This window comes from Pipistrellus kuhlii, unplaced genomic scaffold, assembly GCF_014108245.1.
Source record: "Pipistrellus kuhlii isolate mPipKuh1 unplaced genomic scaffold, mPipKuh1.p scaffold_m20_p_9, whole genome shotgun sequence".
NCBI classification, from domain to species: Eukaryota; Metazoa; Chordata; class Mammalia; order Chiroptera; family Vespertilionidae; genus Pipistrellus; species Pipistrellus kuhlii.
Window position 1 is genome coordinate 19,389,097 of NW_023425595.1, and position 18,092 is coordinate 19,407,188.

General features: G+C 38.3%; 1 protein-coding gene across 2 annotated transcripts in view; it reads right to left on the reverse strand.

Annotated features, from left to right (window-relative positions):
• The window catches only part of NELL1 (neural EGFL like 1), a 622,937-nt gene that overhangs the window by 235,899 nt on the left and 368,946 nt on the right, over window positions 1-18,092 (reverse strand). For both annotated transcript variants that reach the window (XM_036427674.2, XM_036427675.2), the window contains exon 14: window positions 13,818-13,940. In XM_036427674.2, the coding sequence (XP_036283567.1) occupies window positions 13,818-13,940 (123 nt within the window). The remainder of the gene's footprint in view (window positions 1-13,817; window positions 13,941-18,092) is intronic.

The following is an 18,092-nucleotide window of genomic DNA, read 5'->3' on the forward strand; positions in this document are numbered from 1 at the left end:
GCATGGTTCAGTTTGTTGGTCTTTTCATCAGTGACCACGAGCGTGTCTGCCTCCTTTACGGCCATTGAGTTAACAACAGAGACAAACCTGGTCTCTCTGAGATTGTTGAAAATGGCTGTTGGGCAAAGATGAATATCCAGGGAGTTCAACAGACTTCAGCTCCCTTGGGCATGTGCCCGCTCTCCTGGTGTTCAATTTTAAAGCTCCCTTTTAATCCATCCACCCACTTCCCTTGTGTCAAGTCCTTTTTCTTTACACAGAGAAAATGGAGCATTAATATTAACCTTATTCAAGTTAGAAAATGTATGCATTTGTTTGCTGGGGAGTGGTTTGTGTTTTTTTTTTTTTTTTTTTTTTTTAAGACATCTATTAATCCATTCTGATGATGCAATTTCCATAATGCAATTTTGTAGGATAGCAAGGGATAGCCTTTCTTCCATCATTGAATTTTCTTCAGGTACATTATGAGCATTTCATTTAGTCTTGTAATTAGTCTTAGATTTAACATATGCTGACTTCCTAGAGACACATTTATTATTTTCAGTGCCTAATACTATGAAATGAAATTCTTGGCATAGATTGGTGGTCAACAATCCTTAGGCAATTTTGGTAGTTGGTAGAGAAGGAACAGTTCGATACACTTCTGTGCTTTCTTGCTACTGGTCCACATTGCTCTTTTTACGCTATCTTTTTCTCTTTTTCACCCAGACTACCCCTCTATACAAACCTCTGATCTTGATTATCTCACACATGTCTACTCACCCTCATTTGTTAGCTTAACAATAACCTGTTCAGGACTTCCCAGACCTCTCTTTCAAACTAAGACTGAGGTTTTGCTTTGACAAGCACATCCCTGGTTTTAAACAGCTGACATATTCATGAGTGACCAAGAAGCACAGAGTGAATTATAAGATGACTACATGTACTACCACAGAGTGTCTAATAAGGTACTGCTATATGTACCAATTACATCATTAATAGCTCCCTCTTTTACTCTCAATGGTGTCAGTTGGACAGTACAGTATCTGGTTGCCTTTATGATCAGTACATTGTAAGAAGAGTATATTCTCTATTCAAAGGATCTACATTTGACTCTGAGCCCTAGTATGTCTTTGGTGTGTGGCCTGGAACTCAGTTTCATCATCTCTTAAGCAGGGTTGAAGATAATATCTCTCTCAAGGGTTATCTGGGAAATAACAGAGTGAAAATTACTTTAATAACAGGTAAATTGCTGTGTAAATCATAGTTACCACTCTATTACTATAGTTGTAGTATGTATAGTAGTATATATTATACAAATAGCTTTGAAACATAGCAGTCCAGTAAGAATGTTTTAAATTTTTGCTTTTATTAAGGCAAAGCTTTATTATGAAGTAGTCTTAGTCATTGAAAATGTACTGGTTTTTTTTTAAAATACTAGCTGTTCTTATCGTCATAGGGATGAAATAACTTCAATCTGGTGTGCCCATTTCAGTCACGACTCTGGTGACCAAAATCACATTCAAACAGAGACCAAGTGCACTATTAGATTACTTGTGCTTCCCAGGAAAATGTAAAACCCTTTTCTACATGATGTAGATTCCTAAAAGTGAAGTTTAAAGGAAGTGAAATTAATATTTTCTGAGTTTCTACTATGTGCCACAGAGGAGAGGTAAGTTATTTTACTTAATCCTCATGACAATTTTATTACTCATTTTCCTCAATAAACATTTATTAAATAACCCAAATGTTGACTAGGACATGCTCTCTACTTTCCCCAGCCAGTGAGCAAGGTAGAGTAGCAAATTAGCAATTACATCACAGTGTGAAAATGCCAAAAAAAAAAAAAAAAAAAAAGACTGATATGGAGGACCACAGAGTGGGGGTGAAGGCAGATTGGATGAAAGGTATGTTTTTAAGCTGAATTTTGAAGAATAGCAAGCATAATAATAATAGGGGGACTATATTTCACTCAAAGAGAAGACACAGCAACTAAAAATATAATAGGTATAAAGCACATTATTTAGCCCTCAAGTCTGAAAACTTTAAGAATCTTCCAAGGTCATGAAACTGCTAAGAGCTAGAGACCAGTTTTGAGCCCAGCAGACCGAATTCAAAAATCCATGCACTTTACCACCGAGCTATTCCATAGCTAGGAACACTGTAAGTAGCTTGACTAAAGTTTTGTTGAGGAGGAAGTAGCAGAAAATAAGGCTCACGAAGTACGAGGCAGGTGGATCCAAAAAGGCTGGTGTCCCAGTCTAAGAAGTGTGAGTTCCATCCTAAAAGTCATGAGGATACACGGGAGGGTCCTCAGCATAGAGTCACAGGGTAGACAGACGGATACTCAATAAGACCCACTCTGTGCCAGGAAGCACCTTAAGCACTTACTTCCCCCAACCCCCTTAACTCTCCTAACAGCCTGTGGAAGTAGATACAATTATTTTTCCCACTTGTCAAAGTGAGGTACGGATTGGTTGAGTGACTAGCCCAATATGGCATAATCAGCTAAGAAGAAGAGCCAGGCTCCCAAGCAAGCAGTCAAGCTCCTGGAGCCAAGCCACTCACACTTCTGTCACCCCCTGCAGGCAGGCCATGGAGGATCACTCTGGATGTCTGCTGAATGGATGCACCCAAACTGCAAAAGAAGGGTAGTGGTGATATCTACAAAAGCGTTTGAGTCATTTCCTCCATGTTCCTTAGGCAAGCAAATCAACTCAGGGCAGCTAAGAGAATTTACTGTAGATCACACAGTATGTGTCAGAGATGAGATTTAATTTCAAGAGTATCAGACTCAACAGCCCTTGTATTTACAATGTCTGAGGGCTCCTCCTGCTATTTCAGTTCCAATAAAATTATCACAGATTCCAAGTTATCTGGGTCTGAAATAATGAGGTTTTGTTCCCTGTAAATTCCAGCATTTGAGTATGATCGCACTAAGTGTTAAAGCGTGTCAGATAATTATCCACAAAAGGCCATGTTTCCCCTCGAGAATGCATGGCTCTCCTCTGACTAATGGCTGTGAAAGGAGACTCTAAAGCATGTCACTATTTAAAGTTGATAAGGATCATTGCACTGAACAGGTTATTATGAAAAGCATTATGCCTGCTCTCTTATGAAGTGTTTTTAATATGAGATTGATCTTGAAATGCAACCAAAGTAAATGCTCTAGACTTGTTTTCTTTTTTCTGTCTACTCTTTCATCTGAGTGTAATTGGAGTTTTGATGAATGCTCCTCATCGCTATTCAATATCTGACTTCATGGTGAAATTCCACCCTGACACAGGAAATGTTATGCTGTGGAAGGAATTAGACATTCTCAACCCCTGGCATATGGATTCCATCCCTATCTGCTTAATAAACACAACTGTTTTGCATTCAATGGAAAGTTGGATCTGGGTTTCTCAAAATAGCAAAGAAAATCACAGCAAGTACCATTTCTTACTTTAGGGAAGCCATATTTCCTTCCCAGGGATCTCTTCTGTGTGCTTAGGGGCACAGATGAAAAAGTATGCACCATATTAATTTCTTATTACTTGAAACCCACCCTGAATGTTTTAACATTGCTGAGGTAACTAGCCACTTGCCACAGGTGGCTGCTGAGCACTTGAAATGTCTGAATTGAGATGTGTCAAGTATATTTCTTCTCACCCTTGTTAAGGCAGCTTTTAGGAAAGTTAAAATAATGTGTGTGCTTTATATTATATCTTCTAATTTCAGAGATTACACTTGTACATGTGCATGTGTGTTCTGTTTTGTTATACATAAAGCAAATCCTCTTCCAAGAAATTTACTGCACCTTGTTTTCCTCTACTTAATATAGTCTTCAAATAGATAGTGTGAGTGATAAGATGAAGGCCCAATATCCTTATATCTACAAAAGGTTGCAAAAAAAATTGTTTTCCACCTATAATAGATGCCAAAAATCTTTAAAACTAAGATTTACTAGTTTTAAACAGCCCAAGAGGCTGAACCTAAACCATTTTCAAATCTAGTCACATCTCCAAACATAGGCTATGTTTTAGAGGAATATTTACAATCCCTCCTTCACCTATAATACAATTTATACAAGCAAAATATCCATACTATGAAACTATAGTCTACATACAAAAATGGACCTTAAACTAGTTTATTATCCCTAAATAAAATTAAAAGTATAGTTAAACTAAATTTAAATAAATATTTGAATCTCTGCCTTATCCATGCCCTATGTCTTTTCAGAATATGCCACATTTATTGTAAAAAGAGTATTATCTCCAAATGGGGTAATATGATACAAGAACACTATAAGAGACCCATACATGACTTAGTTCTCTGTTATGAGTTTAAAAATGGAAAATTCACTAACTAGGGAAGGAATGATCATGACCATTAACCCCAGGAAGAGAATTGTCTTATTAACCAGTGGGATTCTGTTATTTAATAGAATTCTGAGAGGCCCAGGGGGCAGTTGAAGAGTTTTGTGTCAGTGGCAGTTCTACTCAAGGAAGATGTAATGATTCCAAGTTGTTTGCACTACTTTCAAGAGACCCATGAAACAGTTTCTCAAATATTCTAAAACCTGACAGGGTCAGAAATTTAGATAAGAAGTTAACTGTCTTTAATTTGACTGCATCCAGACAGAAGTGGTAATGACATGGTTGAAAGAAATCAGTTCACTCAACTGGAGAAAATTTTAAGCCCTGGATACTCCCACGAGTGATCTTCACAGGGTGTCAACTAGAATCCACTTCAGCACTGCACACAGGTTCATTTTCCACAATAAGAGTTCAGCCACTTTTATTCATTTAGCATTTTATTCACAACAGCAATATTGCAGAGACTGATAAAGCTCACACACAGCTGGGTCTTCCCCCCAACCCTCCTTCCCAAGCACACAGACACTCTGCTCTATTGTCAGGAGTCTCTATGAACTGAGGTCTACCCAAGGTGTTGGGAGTCAAAGTATATGTACCACTTTCAGGTCTGGCCAATAAAAGCCTCCCAGCTATGACCTAACTTTCCTTCCCTATCTGCAAACCAGAGTGGTGAGGAATCTGAAAACCAAGACCTCTGTGAATCCAGAGGTCACAGCCACAAGATGAAAGGTGAGAGGGTTCCTGAATTTTGTGTGCAGCACAGTGTGCACCAACTCTTAGTGGAAAGTGATGGGTCAAACATAGAATTGATTACTTTGGACACATTGGAGGTTGGAGCTTGTCTATTACAGTAGCTATGGGTGTTTCCTTACCTTACACAAGCAGCTTCTACATGTTAGCCATTTTGCCCTATGGTTTTCCCATTTAGGAGCTGAGGGTGAAAAGAAAATTGAAAATGGTATCGTTTCTATTAACAAATGAGGCAATGGCTAACAAGAATAGGTCACATGACTGGTTCATTATCAAAGAACAAGGTATAACCCAGATGTACTGGCAAATAGCATCTAAAAATAAATCAGATTAGGCAAGGGCAATAGAAACAAACACGGAATTTCATTTGCGGCCATGTTGGAAGACCACTGTATTTTATGGACTAAGCTTTGAGCAACTGTCAACAGAGCTGAGGCTCTGTGTCATGAGCATCTCTGACTTTATATAACAGAGGAGCATGCATGAGGCTGAAATGAGGAAACCCATCATTATTAGGGGATAGGATGATACAGAAAGGGAAAGGCTGTAAACCACAACACATTCTACTGGTCAGTACTAGTTAAGCATTCAACCAATATCCTATTAAGGAAGGGTTGCAATTAGCACTACCCCAAATTATGTGGACCTTTGAACACTAATTGTAATTGTTTTTCAATTTATCCTTTGTATCCTTAGAGTCAAGAGAAGCTTCTAACTATTAAAAAAGTATCTAGGTCAACCCAGCCAGTGTGGCTCAGTGATGAGCATTGACCCATGAACCAGGAGGTCATGCTTCAAATCAGATTTGATTCCTGGTAAGGGTACATGCCCAAGTTATGGGCTCACTCCCCATTAGAGGGTGTATAGGAGACAGCTGATCAATGATCCTCTCTCATCCTTGATATCTCTCTCTCTCTCTCTCTCTCTCTCTCTCTCTCTCTCTCTCTCTCTCTCTCTCTCTCTCTGAAATCAATTAAAAATATAAAAAAGAGGTTTCTGGGCCAGTGAGAGGCTGCAACAGTGCTTGACCTCGGCTCCTGACTGCTTAGCTCTCACATCACAATAGACATTAAGAGGGACCAGATCTATTGAAGCCAACCTTGCCTTAAAATATGGCACCCAACTAGGTACTACAGTTTCTTTGTTTTTTGTTCTAGATAAGGTGAATGTGCTTTGCACATATTCTGAGCTACTACTATGGGCATGTCAAATATAAGTGGCAACATTCTAAAATAGTACTAGTTGTTAAATACTTTGAATTATTTTGTGAATTATTGCTCCCCAAACAGACCATAATCCAGCAGGTAGCCTAGAGATTGCCTATGACGTTTCAATAATGTTGCCTAAAAAAGTCTCCTGGTCCATTGAGAACTATTCCTTAGGAAGGAAATATAGCCTTAAATTGATTGCTCAACAGAAAGTCGATGTTGAGTAGCCTGTTATAAAATAAAATTGACTGATATATATTTATTTGGCTCTGTTAATCTCACGAGTCATCTCAGATGTGACAATTATGGATAACAAACATCTATGTACCACATCAAAGTGCAATCTCAAAATGCACTCAGAAGAATCCGAACTTGTCTAAGTGTCAGAACTCCACACCCTCTGACATGCAGACTGGTTTAACATGTTTTCCTCAAACCCCGAGGGACATCATTACTGTCCACTGGGCTGCAAACGTTGAAAGGTAAGCGCTGGCTCTGGTAAGTGATGAAAAGTTCTTTAAGTGCATCCAATAGGCTCTTTTTTTTTGCACAGTAGAAATGCACTTTAAGGAGAAGAATATTAGTGGCCAGAATGAGACTATATCAAGGTCAGCCTTGTTAAGCCAAAATACCACAACTGATACACTGTGTCCAAAGCTACACAAGGTCCCTTGCCTTGCAGTCTTGTGGCACTGTTGCTGGTTTCAAGGCTGCAGTATAACTCCTGTGTTTGCCTGCACATCTTTGACAAACTGACAAACATAGTCTCTTGATAATGCTGACTAGACAATCAGTTTCACTTTCTTGTTTCAGTCACATTTTTTCAAAGAAAGCATCATTAAAATTTAAGCACAATAATCTTATCTTGGCCCAGATAACCTTCCTTCTCTTAAAATTAAATCAGCATTATAAAACCCCTGCTCCTTTGGCAGTATAACAAATACACCCATGTTTAAATTTAGTGACAGGTAAATATTTGTAGGACAATGAGTTTGCACAAAGGTTTGAAGCTATTTAAATACTGCTAAATCAATATACAAATACTCGTGGTAATATTATTACCCTTCTATTTTAACTATTACTATTAATAATGCACTTATAATAGGCAAACATTTCTGGAGCTGGAGGAGTGGGCTGTGAGAGTCCTTATCTGCTCCAGTCCTGCAGAGAAAATGTTAATGGAATGATGGTTTTAAGTTTCTTTGTTTCTGTACCTAAGACATAGCTTTTGCCTTTATGAAAAGGAGAGTTGGTTTGCAAGTCTGAGGTAAATTGGTACACATATGTTAGAGATCATGGCTCAAGCATGGTACAAGACATCTCTTCTCTCAGACCTCCTGCACTCAGGCACAGTGCGATCTCCAGAGGTTCCCATCCCTATGGCAACACCTTATCTGCTCTTGTCCTCTGAGCAGTGTGGGAAGGCAGAAAGTCAGCTCCGGACAGAGCAAAGGCAGTGCTGGCAGCCAGGGGAAGGAAGGCCCGTTCTTGCACAAATCTTCTTGCATCAGGCCTCTAGTAAAATAAATATATGTTCTACGCACAATAGATAATGTCTTTGAACTTAAATAGCACGCCCATTAATGTTTTTCTAAAAGTAAAATAGAAATTATACCAGCATTTACTTTACAATTTTAAGTTCTCTTTGATTTTCTGAATGGTGGTGCAGTAGCAATTAATACATCAAGCCACAAGAGCAGAGCTGGTCTGTGTCAGAGGAACTGGCCAGTACTCTGTTGGCATCAATATCTGTTTACTGAGCACCCAGGAAGCACAAGGTCTCATGTCAGTGGAAAAGGTTGATGCATAAACAGCAAAGTTTAATGAGGCATAATGCTTTAAATACTATCATCAGAATTGAGAGAAGAAAATTTATTCTGAGAATATCAGGAGGGAAAATAGGATTTGAGCTGGACTAAGAGGAATGAACAGAATTTCAATTAGAAGAAAAGAAGCATGAAAAAAAAGCTGATCCTGTGTATTAAATGATCCCCAGTAAAGGGAGGGGGACTTGAGATGACCTGGGCTGGCCTATTAGGAGGACAGGTAGCTCACTCTCTGGAGTGACTGGTGAGGTATTGGGGACAGATGACATTGTAAGATAAGAGGGTCCAAATATCCAGATGGGGCCAAGTTGTAGCAGGGTCCTGAATGCTAAGGAGTTCATGTTTTATTCAGCAGGAAACAGCTTTTCTAGTAGAAAAATTGTGTCATCATTCTGCAGCCCCCTCCTCAGGTCTATACATATGTAAGCAAGGCATTATGGTTCTGCATATTCTGAACAAGCCATTTCCTGCCTTTATTTGTTAACATTTGTATCCCTGTGTTAAGAACACTTTCTAATAACTGTTTGAACTGATCTAAAAAGTGTTCTGTCATAAACATAAAGACATGAGTCTTGTCTTTACGTTTATTTTTGTGTAGTTAAATCATCTAATAATAGCAAAAAGTATAAAGTCACATCTCTTACAGTTATCTGACCCGGCCTAATTATTTCAATATGATCCTGAAAAAAATCTTAAACACTACCAGAGGGACACCTTTCCACATCATCTTCTACAGGTGGGAAATTTTAAGAGTCTCTAATTGCAAGAAGAGTAGTCCACATTGGTTGCAAAAATTATTTCCTATTAACAGAGTCTAATCCTGAGCTACCTTTAATCAACCTTCTTTCTAACTTTATAAATGAATTGGTATAAAGTATAGCTTCAAATCTTTCCTCTAAATAGTATAAAATTGCTCAACAACCAGAGATGTACTCTTAGAAATACACTCACCACCCTTAGCCATGTATCACTATGAATGTGTTTTTACAAAGGACCTGCTCAAAATGGGTCTAGCATCCTATAACGTTAGTGCATCTTGCCTCCCGCCATTCTCGGTAACATTTTGTCTCTAAACCTAAAGGCAGAGTTTTAGATGGAACCTTCCTAAGGCTGCCTCATTATATTAACCACGTTTGAGAACTACATCTAGAGTTCTGTAAGTATTTTTGCCAGAGGCTCTCCTATTCCCCATGCTATTTGCTTTAAAAACCTCAAATATCTATTCTCTGATTCACAGCCCAGCAGTTTATCAATTTTATTATCATCAGTGATGTCTTATTAAGACAACTTACCTTTCTACTCTCCTTTTCTCCCTCCTATGTAGCTTGTGAGTCTCTGGAAGCATATTTGTGCATGTGAGACTCCTATATTACTTATTTAATTAGATATTTCATTTCCACCTTTAACATGAGCCATCGCATGTGATATAATTTTTCTGTTTATATTCTACAAACCTTCCCTCACTTTCTGTCCCAGACTATCTGTGTCTTCCTTGGACAATTTTCCCAGCATCCCATCAAACAGAAACTCCTAGGAAGCAGTGTGTCTGCAGGTGCACCTCAAAGTCAGCCAGCACATAATGACTTCAGAGCACTGAGGGATTCTGAAGTGCCTTAGAATAAGCATTCACCTATGATGCAGAAACTTCCACAGTGAACTGGATTTTATTAAAATGATGTTCTTTGAAAGTCAGTCATGCATTAGCAATGTAGACTCCACATTAGAGTCAGTTTGCACAGCTACTATACATTTGGTAGCGACTTATGGACGACTGCCTAGTTAGAGCCCACCTTTGGTTCCAGGCTATCTCAGGACTGGTTGTGTAAATCTAATTTGAAACAGTTTGCACGTGTTTTCCCCACTTAACTCCAAATAATCATATTTAACAGCAGCTACTGCCTATTGTAAAAGTACTTTAGTCTGTTTACAAAAATGTCCATAAAATATTTTTAATTGTAGATTCTCATTGTAGTCTCTCTTCCCTTTTTATTTTCTTTAGAGTCTCTAGTTAGAATATCGAGAGAGAGAGAGAGAGAGAGAGAGAGAGAGAGAGAGAGAGAGAGAGAGAGAGAGAGAGAGAGAGAGAGAGAGAGAGGGAGGGAGGGAGGGAGGGAGGGAGGGAGGGAGAAAGAGAGAGAGAGAGAGAGAGAAATGGTGAACAGCCACAGGAAAGAAAAGGAAGTGAAAGCATAAATGGAAATGGAGTAGGAAATGGGGGGTCTGGGGGGGAATGATGAAAGAAAACAAAAAGGAAGGGAAGGAGAAGAGGAGGGAAGAAACAAAAATCAGTCACACTAACAGAGTTAAATCAGATTCAACTATGTCTTACTCAAGTTTCACCTGTGAAATAGACGAATACTAGCAGCCTGCCAGGGAAACAATGGGAGCTGAATGAGATGATGCATGTGAACACACCCAGCAAGGTGTCTGGCACATACATACTTGTGACTATTGTTGAAGCTGAATTGGCATGTTCCATCCTCATGAGAATTAAAAAAACTCCTCAGATGGTCATAAGCCTCTAGGAAAGCCCATCTGACAGAATTCACACCAATTAGTATTTTTGAGAAATAGCTGCTTTGGTTGTTATTAGAAGTGTGAACAGGTAGTCAATTCCATGAACAACATCATGTCTAGAAAAGCTCTTACACATTGCCAAAAAAAAAAAAAAAAAAAAAGAATTAGTTCAAATTGTCTGGTGATCCTTATCCACTCACTGCCTCTGTAAATGTTTCAGTTACAGGTGGGAAAGTCACTGATAAAATGCCTGCCCTGAAACCGAGAGACAAATTTGGGTACAGGTACATCTCAGAGACATTGCAGGCTAGGTTCCAGAACACTGTAACAAAGCAAGTATCAATAAAGTAAGCATCGAAATGAAGTATTTCAATAAACCATCTCAATAATTTAGGGGTGCAGAATCTTCCCTTCCATTTTTTAAAAATGCAACATCCGTGATGCATGATAAAAAGGGCAGAGCAATAAAATGAGGTCTGACTGTACTTCAGTCAGAAGGCTGAGCTTCAAGTGGCTCATGAGCGGCCTCCCCTTTTTCATCATCTTTGCACCACTAATAATGCTGCCTTCATTTCTCATAGCATTTGATAGTTTAAAACTCTCCCATACATACTCCTCTGATAAGGCTTTGCAATAATAGCATTGTTGGATAAACACAAAGGTGGTACTAACTCGATTTTACTAGGTAAAAATATAGAATTTGCAACTTGCCAGTGATAAAATTGGTTCTAAACCTCAACTTTCCAAACTGTTTGTCTAATTCTTCAACTGCACTGCACTGCCACCCCAAGCAACGTTTATATAACACAGGATTCTCCCACGTTACTGAGGTCAACACAATGGACCATGAAAATCACTTCAAGAAAATTATTTTTCCTAATTCATAACTTTCAAGAAAAGATGTATTTCTATTGTAGATACCAGAAACATTATTTGAATACATATTTTCCCCAGAGTTGGTCTTTCAAATCCACAAAGGTGAAGTGACCACTTATCACAATGCTGTGAGAGGGCTTAGCAAACATAAATTCACTGCACCAGCGGAATTAATATTATTTGACAAGGTAACATAATTCTGAGACAAAAGCATTAAAATCAAATCCCTGTGTTGCTCCCTCCTCAGATTTACAGCATGAGTGTGCAGCTACTAGCAATGGGCTTGGTAATCCGGGGAACTCTATTAATGTTTATGTGTTTTATTTTGCTTTGAAAATAGCTTCAGTCTTTTTCTAAAAGCTGAGTACTGGTTTCTTTATTTGCCTCATGGAACTAAAAAACACACACAAACAAACAAACAAAAAAACAACCAACACACAAATATTACATGTATAAATTCCCATTGTAAGAGATGCAAACAATACTGAATACATAGCAATAAGTGAATTCTATTTCACACACACACACACACACACACACACACACGCAAGCACCTCTGAGGAAGATGGTGAACAGTTTGCATGTTTCTAGTGCCTATGCATTTGCATAAATATGTGTTCAGATATTTTAAAATAATGAATTATATATGTAGGATGCTATATGTATTGTCCTATAACTTGATTTTATTTATTTTTTATTTATTTTTTTCTCCAAAATATGTCTTGGAGATCTCTCAGAATGCATGTGTGTGTGTGTGTGTGTGTGTGTGTGCGCACACACACACACATGTATGTATACATGTATGTGCATATATATACACTTAAGAGCTTCTAACCACTCTATTCTATTCCATAATACACAAAATAGATTAAATCATTCTGTTACTGATGAGTATTTTAGCAGTTTCTAGTTTTTGATGAATACAAATGCCCCAAAGTATCACTGTCTGCATGTCATGAGCATGTGCTTTTTTAGGACACATTTCAACAGGTAAAACCAATGGAATCAAGAGAATCCCTACATTGCTCTTTAGATTTATAAACAGATAAGTTTTGTCAAATTACCATTAGAAAGGTTCACCAATTTAAACTCTGTTATGTATGAGGCTATTTATCCCAAGATCATCAATAAAATGAAATCAGTCTTTTCAAACTATCCTTTCACCTAATTATTAATATAGTGAAGTAAGTCATTATTGCTCTCTCATCATCAGGATGTCATCTCTGTAGGATATAATGTGCTGTGTGTCATTGGGCAAGATATTTAAACTTTCTGTGTCCCAGTTTTGTCACCTCTAAAATGAGGGTAAAAATAATACCCAATTCCAAGGGTCATTTTCTCTTTGGGGGGTGGGGCTGTACATTTTGCCTCTTCCAATGTGATTGTGTCTCTTTTCCCTTTGGTTGATTTAGTCACTTAACACTTATTTAAGGAACACCTACAATATGCCAGGCACCCTTTCAGTTGCTGGGGACAGATCAGGGAGACAAGGCCAAGTGGTCATTCTTGTGGAGCTGACACCCATGGGGAGACAGACAATGCATAAGCATGTAGATGTGCAATATTCTATTAGGTTGTATCAGCAAAGAAAAAATGAAGTAGGGCACAGAACTAAGAGGTAATAGGGATGTCATTTTTAACATAATGGTCAAAGAAAGCTCCTGTAATGAGTGATACTGGGGGGGAAAATGAGCCTGAGGGTTGACGGGACAAAAAACAAAGTCCTGAGACAGGAATGTGATTGGCATTTTCCAAGAATAACATGGTCATGAGAGAGGAGTGAAAGGGAGAGAAAAGAGAGAGGCTGAGAGGACCCAAGGACCTGATGCTGAACCAAAGGGAGGAGTTTGTATTTTATGCTAAATGCTAATGGGAGCAAGGGCACTGATCTCTGAATTTGCTGAGCTGCTACAAACACAGGAAATAGCTGAAATTTTAGGCTCCTTCCCCAAATAGATTCCTCAAGTGTGACCATGAGCAGTGCCCACTTGCTCTCTGAGCAAAGCCTCGCAGGGAATGGAGGCAATCAGAGCATCCTTCACCAGCTCAGGCTCAGAGGCAAAGCTGAACAGCCATCCAATTGTGGGACCATGCCCCTGACCTGCACGCACACCTTTTTCATTCAACCCAAAAGGTACACTCAAGGCATGTTTCCTCTCCTCTGATGCACAGTGCCCTTGCCAGCTGATCAATCAGGACCAGGAACCCTGACCATGCCAAGTGTCGAAAGCACTCTGCACATGAGTACTGAGAGCTCAGGTAGGGTGGCAGCTCACAGTGTACCCCCCAGGCAGCAAGCCTACCTCTGCAGATGGTCCCATTCCCCACATAGCCTGGTTTGCAGGTGCAGCTGTGTCCTCGGACAGTGTTGGTGCAGATGGCATTCTCATCACAGTTGTGCTGCCCACTGCCACATTCATCATGCTCTGTACACAGAGGGAAAAAGAAAAAGAGACACCTTTATTTAAATGGGGATCACTGATATTGAAAAAATTAGTTGGAACTTCCCAAATAGGAATGAGAATGACTACAGTCCATGTACTGGGACGTTACTGTGTACAATCAGGTTTCTCTGCTTGATGTGGTTGAAATCTCAATGACTCTAAAAGATGATGTTATTCTCCCCACTTAGCAGGGAAAGTGAGTGAGTGTCAGAGAAGTCAAGTGACTTATGCAAATCACAGGATTGATGTGTACTTCTCTAAGAACATTGCTTCTTCCATGTTCTGTGAAGGTTTCTGCAAAGGCTTCAAGGCAGTAGTGCTCAACAGGGGTCCATTTGGAGTCCTCTTTAAGCCTTGAAACATTTGATGGTGTCTGGAAATGTTTTCGAGTATCATCATTTGGATACAGGATGCCATAAAACCTAGCGGACAGAGGCCAGGGATGCTGCTAAGCATCTTCTAAATGCACAGGAAAGCCCACCACAACAAAGAACTCATTAGTGTAAGATGTCAGTGGTACCAGGGATGGGAAACCTTTCCTCCAAGGTTAGAAAAAGACACAAACCTACATGAGATTCTATGGCTTCTTTTGAACAGAGGATGAGACTGGAAAGGAAGACAGTTACATACTCTGGCAAAGGAGCACTGACCAAAGATTGGCACTGGTCTCAGGGAATGTTGGCCAGGCCCAGCTGTGCTCTGAGTAGAAAAGCAATTTACTCACAAGACACTCTAAGGCTTTCAGCAGTTTAATTTTCCATAGAACCCATTTACATAAGGTTCAGAATTTAATCTCTGGTTTAAATGTGTAGTACTATGGTTATATACAGGGTGGAGCAAGAGCAAGTTTATAGTTGTTTGTATAGAAAAAATTATAATAATTAATAAATAATAATACAAGAATATAAACTGTGTTTCATGTACTCACAACTGTAAACCCACTTTTGCCCAACCCATATATTCAAATAATGATGACATCCTTAAATCACAAGATGTGTTATTAGGGGGGAAGATCTAACGGTACACCATGGACCAAAAGATTCCAAGTAAGAAATCAAGATTTCACAGACAACTATACTTTCTGCTTATAGTTAAGAAGTTTAAAGCCATCTAAATGATTACTTTGGAAATAAATAAGTAATACAGGAAAGACTATGTATGTCCTTTAATCCCTTTAATATCTGCTAGTATAACATTCAAGAAATTTTAAGAAGAAAAATCAAGTAGGGTTATTAAATCATAAAGGTTCAGTTTCAGGTAAAAAAAAAAAAAACCACAATAAAATAACACTAATTGAATAAAAATTAAAATCCAATACAATTTGTTAACTATCAAGCCCAGTTCGATCGATGTACAATACAACTGAAATATCATCTATCTTCATTAGTTTTCATTCTAAATTTCATAACAGAGACCCAGAAATGAGCTGTTTCAGTCATACAATTAAACTAAAAGCACGCACATTTGACTGGATTTAACAACTTGGATTTTTCCAAAGGAAAGTCTTCTTTAGGCCTCAAGACCAACCGGAACTGTCAGTGAGAAACGTGCACAGGTTAGCAATCACTGGGAAGGAAGGAGATTTATGAGCACACACTTCTAACCTGTGCTACAGACATTTCCAGCACACTCCCAAAATAGCATAACCCTGTGGAAGTCTGACCAAATTTACAGACCTATCAAGCACCTGATATGGGCAGCTGCAGTACCAGATGGTTTTAGGAATCAAAAAGAAAAGAAAAGAAAAGGTCTAAGAATACAGAGTTTGACTCCAAGAGCTTTCCCACCTCATTTAAATTCACTTAAAAATAATTATTAGTGTCTGTACCGGGAACACAAAATGAGTAGATATGATTTCAGCTCACGAGAACATTTTAATAGGGGCCACCAGATGGACATATGTAGCACCAGAGAAGAGAGGTAAGAGTTAAAAGTGGGTGACCTTACAGTTTATCATACAAACAAAACATATTTCAGAGTCAAAAGGGGTTCTGCTAATATGTACAATATATTAGAAGAGATAATAGGCACATAACACAGGATGACCTAAGCAAACCTGCAAGTGTGGTCACTCCAGATAAGAACAAAGATGGACTAAGAATTCATTACAGGAAATTTCTAGGAATAAGGAAAAAAGGCTTCTTGTAAAACACAGTACTTGAACTGGTCTTTAAAAAATGGTCACAATTTTATTAGCCAGAATTGTCCAAGAAGGGCACTCCAGAAAAAAGAACAGTGTGAAGAAAGGTATTGTTTTATGCAATATTCCAATCTATATCTTAGTTTCCTGATATATACAAGTGTGCATAATAATAGAATTTATCTCCTGGGATGGTTGTAAGGATTAAATTATAACAGCAGGTAAAATACTTAATACAGCACATCACAACTAGTAAATGCTCCATAAGTGTAAGCTATGTTACTATCACTATTGCTATTGCCATTACTACCACTAGTAGTACCACTTCTATACCACTAGTACTACCTATTACCATTACTACTGCAATTACTGGTGAGGAGACTTCATTGTTGGATGGTGGTAAAAACTGGTTTAGAAAACTTTCTCTTTCCTTTAAGGCTGATAGTTCAGGCACAAAGGCTGTGAATAGATATGCTTTTGAAGACAATTAAATTAGAATGCCTCTGAAGATCCAAGGAGCTTATTTGCTTAGATTCAATTATGGTCCCCAAGAAACAAGACTATGGATTGGGGAGGTGAAAGATGTATGCTTAAGATTGTTGATGTGTGACCCGAGTTTGGAGTGTCAAACCTCTCAGGACAAAGGGTAATGATGATAATAATTACTGTTTTGCTGGCTAATATTTATTGAACGCTCATGAAGCGCTGCCATTGTCACGTAGTTCCTTGCTCCTTTCCCTTTTCTCTTTTACAAGGTAGCTCAGAAGGACTCTAACTAATCCACCTCTGTAACATTGCAATCAATTGCAATCAATAGCCATTGTCAATTAACACATTGTTTTCCTTAGAAAACTAATCAGGACCCACACAAGCTACTGAAACAATCAATGCAGCTATGGCTACAAATGATTCATGCATAGGGTCTGGCTGGTGTGTAGCTTTACTTCGTTCAAGGAAATCTTTTTTGTATTTTAGAAACATTACAATAACCTCACTGGGATATGCCAAGCTGGTCTTACCAGTCACATTTTACAGATGGAGAAATTGGAATTTGGAGTACATTAGAGGCTTTTTTTTTTTTTATAAGTACATAGGTAATAAGCTTTAAGCCCAGAACTCAAACTCCCATCTCCTCATTCCTTCTCTTACTCTCTTTCCAAAACCCCACTTAGACCACAGTGTAGGTCATATTTACTTAGAAATAACTGAATTAGAAAACTTAGAAGAAAAGAGCTTATGAATGAAATAGAATCAGATAATGATATGTTGATGTTTATTTACAACAGTGACTTTGTGAGGGGAAGAGAAAGAGATGTGTTTCAGAAGCTCTCTTTGAGGTAGGCCTGTCATTTCATTAAGAATTGCTAGAGACACAGTCCTTGGACTGTGAGAAAATATTTACAAAGCATATATCTTATTAGTGCCTTGAATCCAGAATATATAACAAACCTTTCAAACCAAGTCATAAAAAGATAACCCAATTAGAACATAGAAGAAGTATTTAAATAGACAAATCTCCAAAGAAAATAGACAAATGGCTAATATGCATATGAAAAGATGCTCAACATCTCCATTAACCAGGGTATCCCAAAGCAAAACCACTGAGCAACCACTGGAATGGCTATCATTAAAAAGACAGAGTAAATATTTATAAAAATGTGGTGAAATTGGATCCCTTGTGCATTGCTAGTGGGGATTTAAATATTTGGGAATACTATGTCAGTTCTGCAAACTATTAAAGACAGGATTCTCACATGTCCTAGCAACCCCATTCCTAGGTATATACCCAAGAAAATATGAAACACATATCCACACAAATATTTGCACACTGATGTTCATATCAGCATGATTCACAATAGCCAAATTGTGGAAACCACCCAAATATATAACATATGATGAATGCATAAAGAAAATGTGATAGTAATATAACAGGATTCAATAATAAAAGAGAATGCAGCACTGCCACATACTACAACTTGTATCATGGATTAACC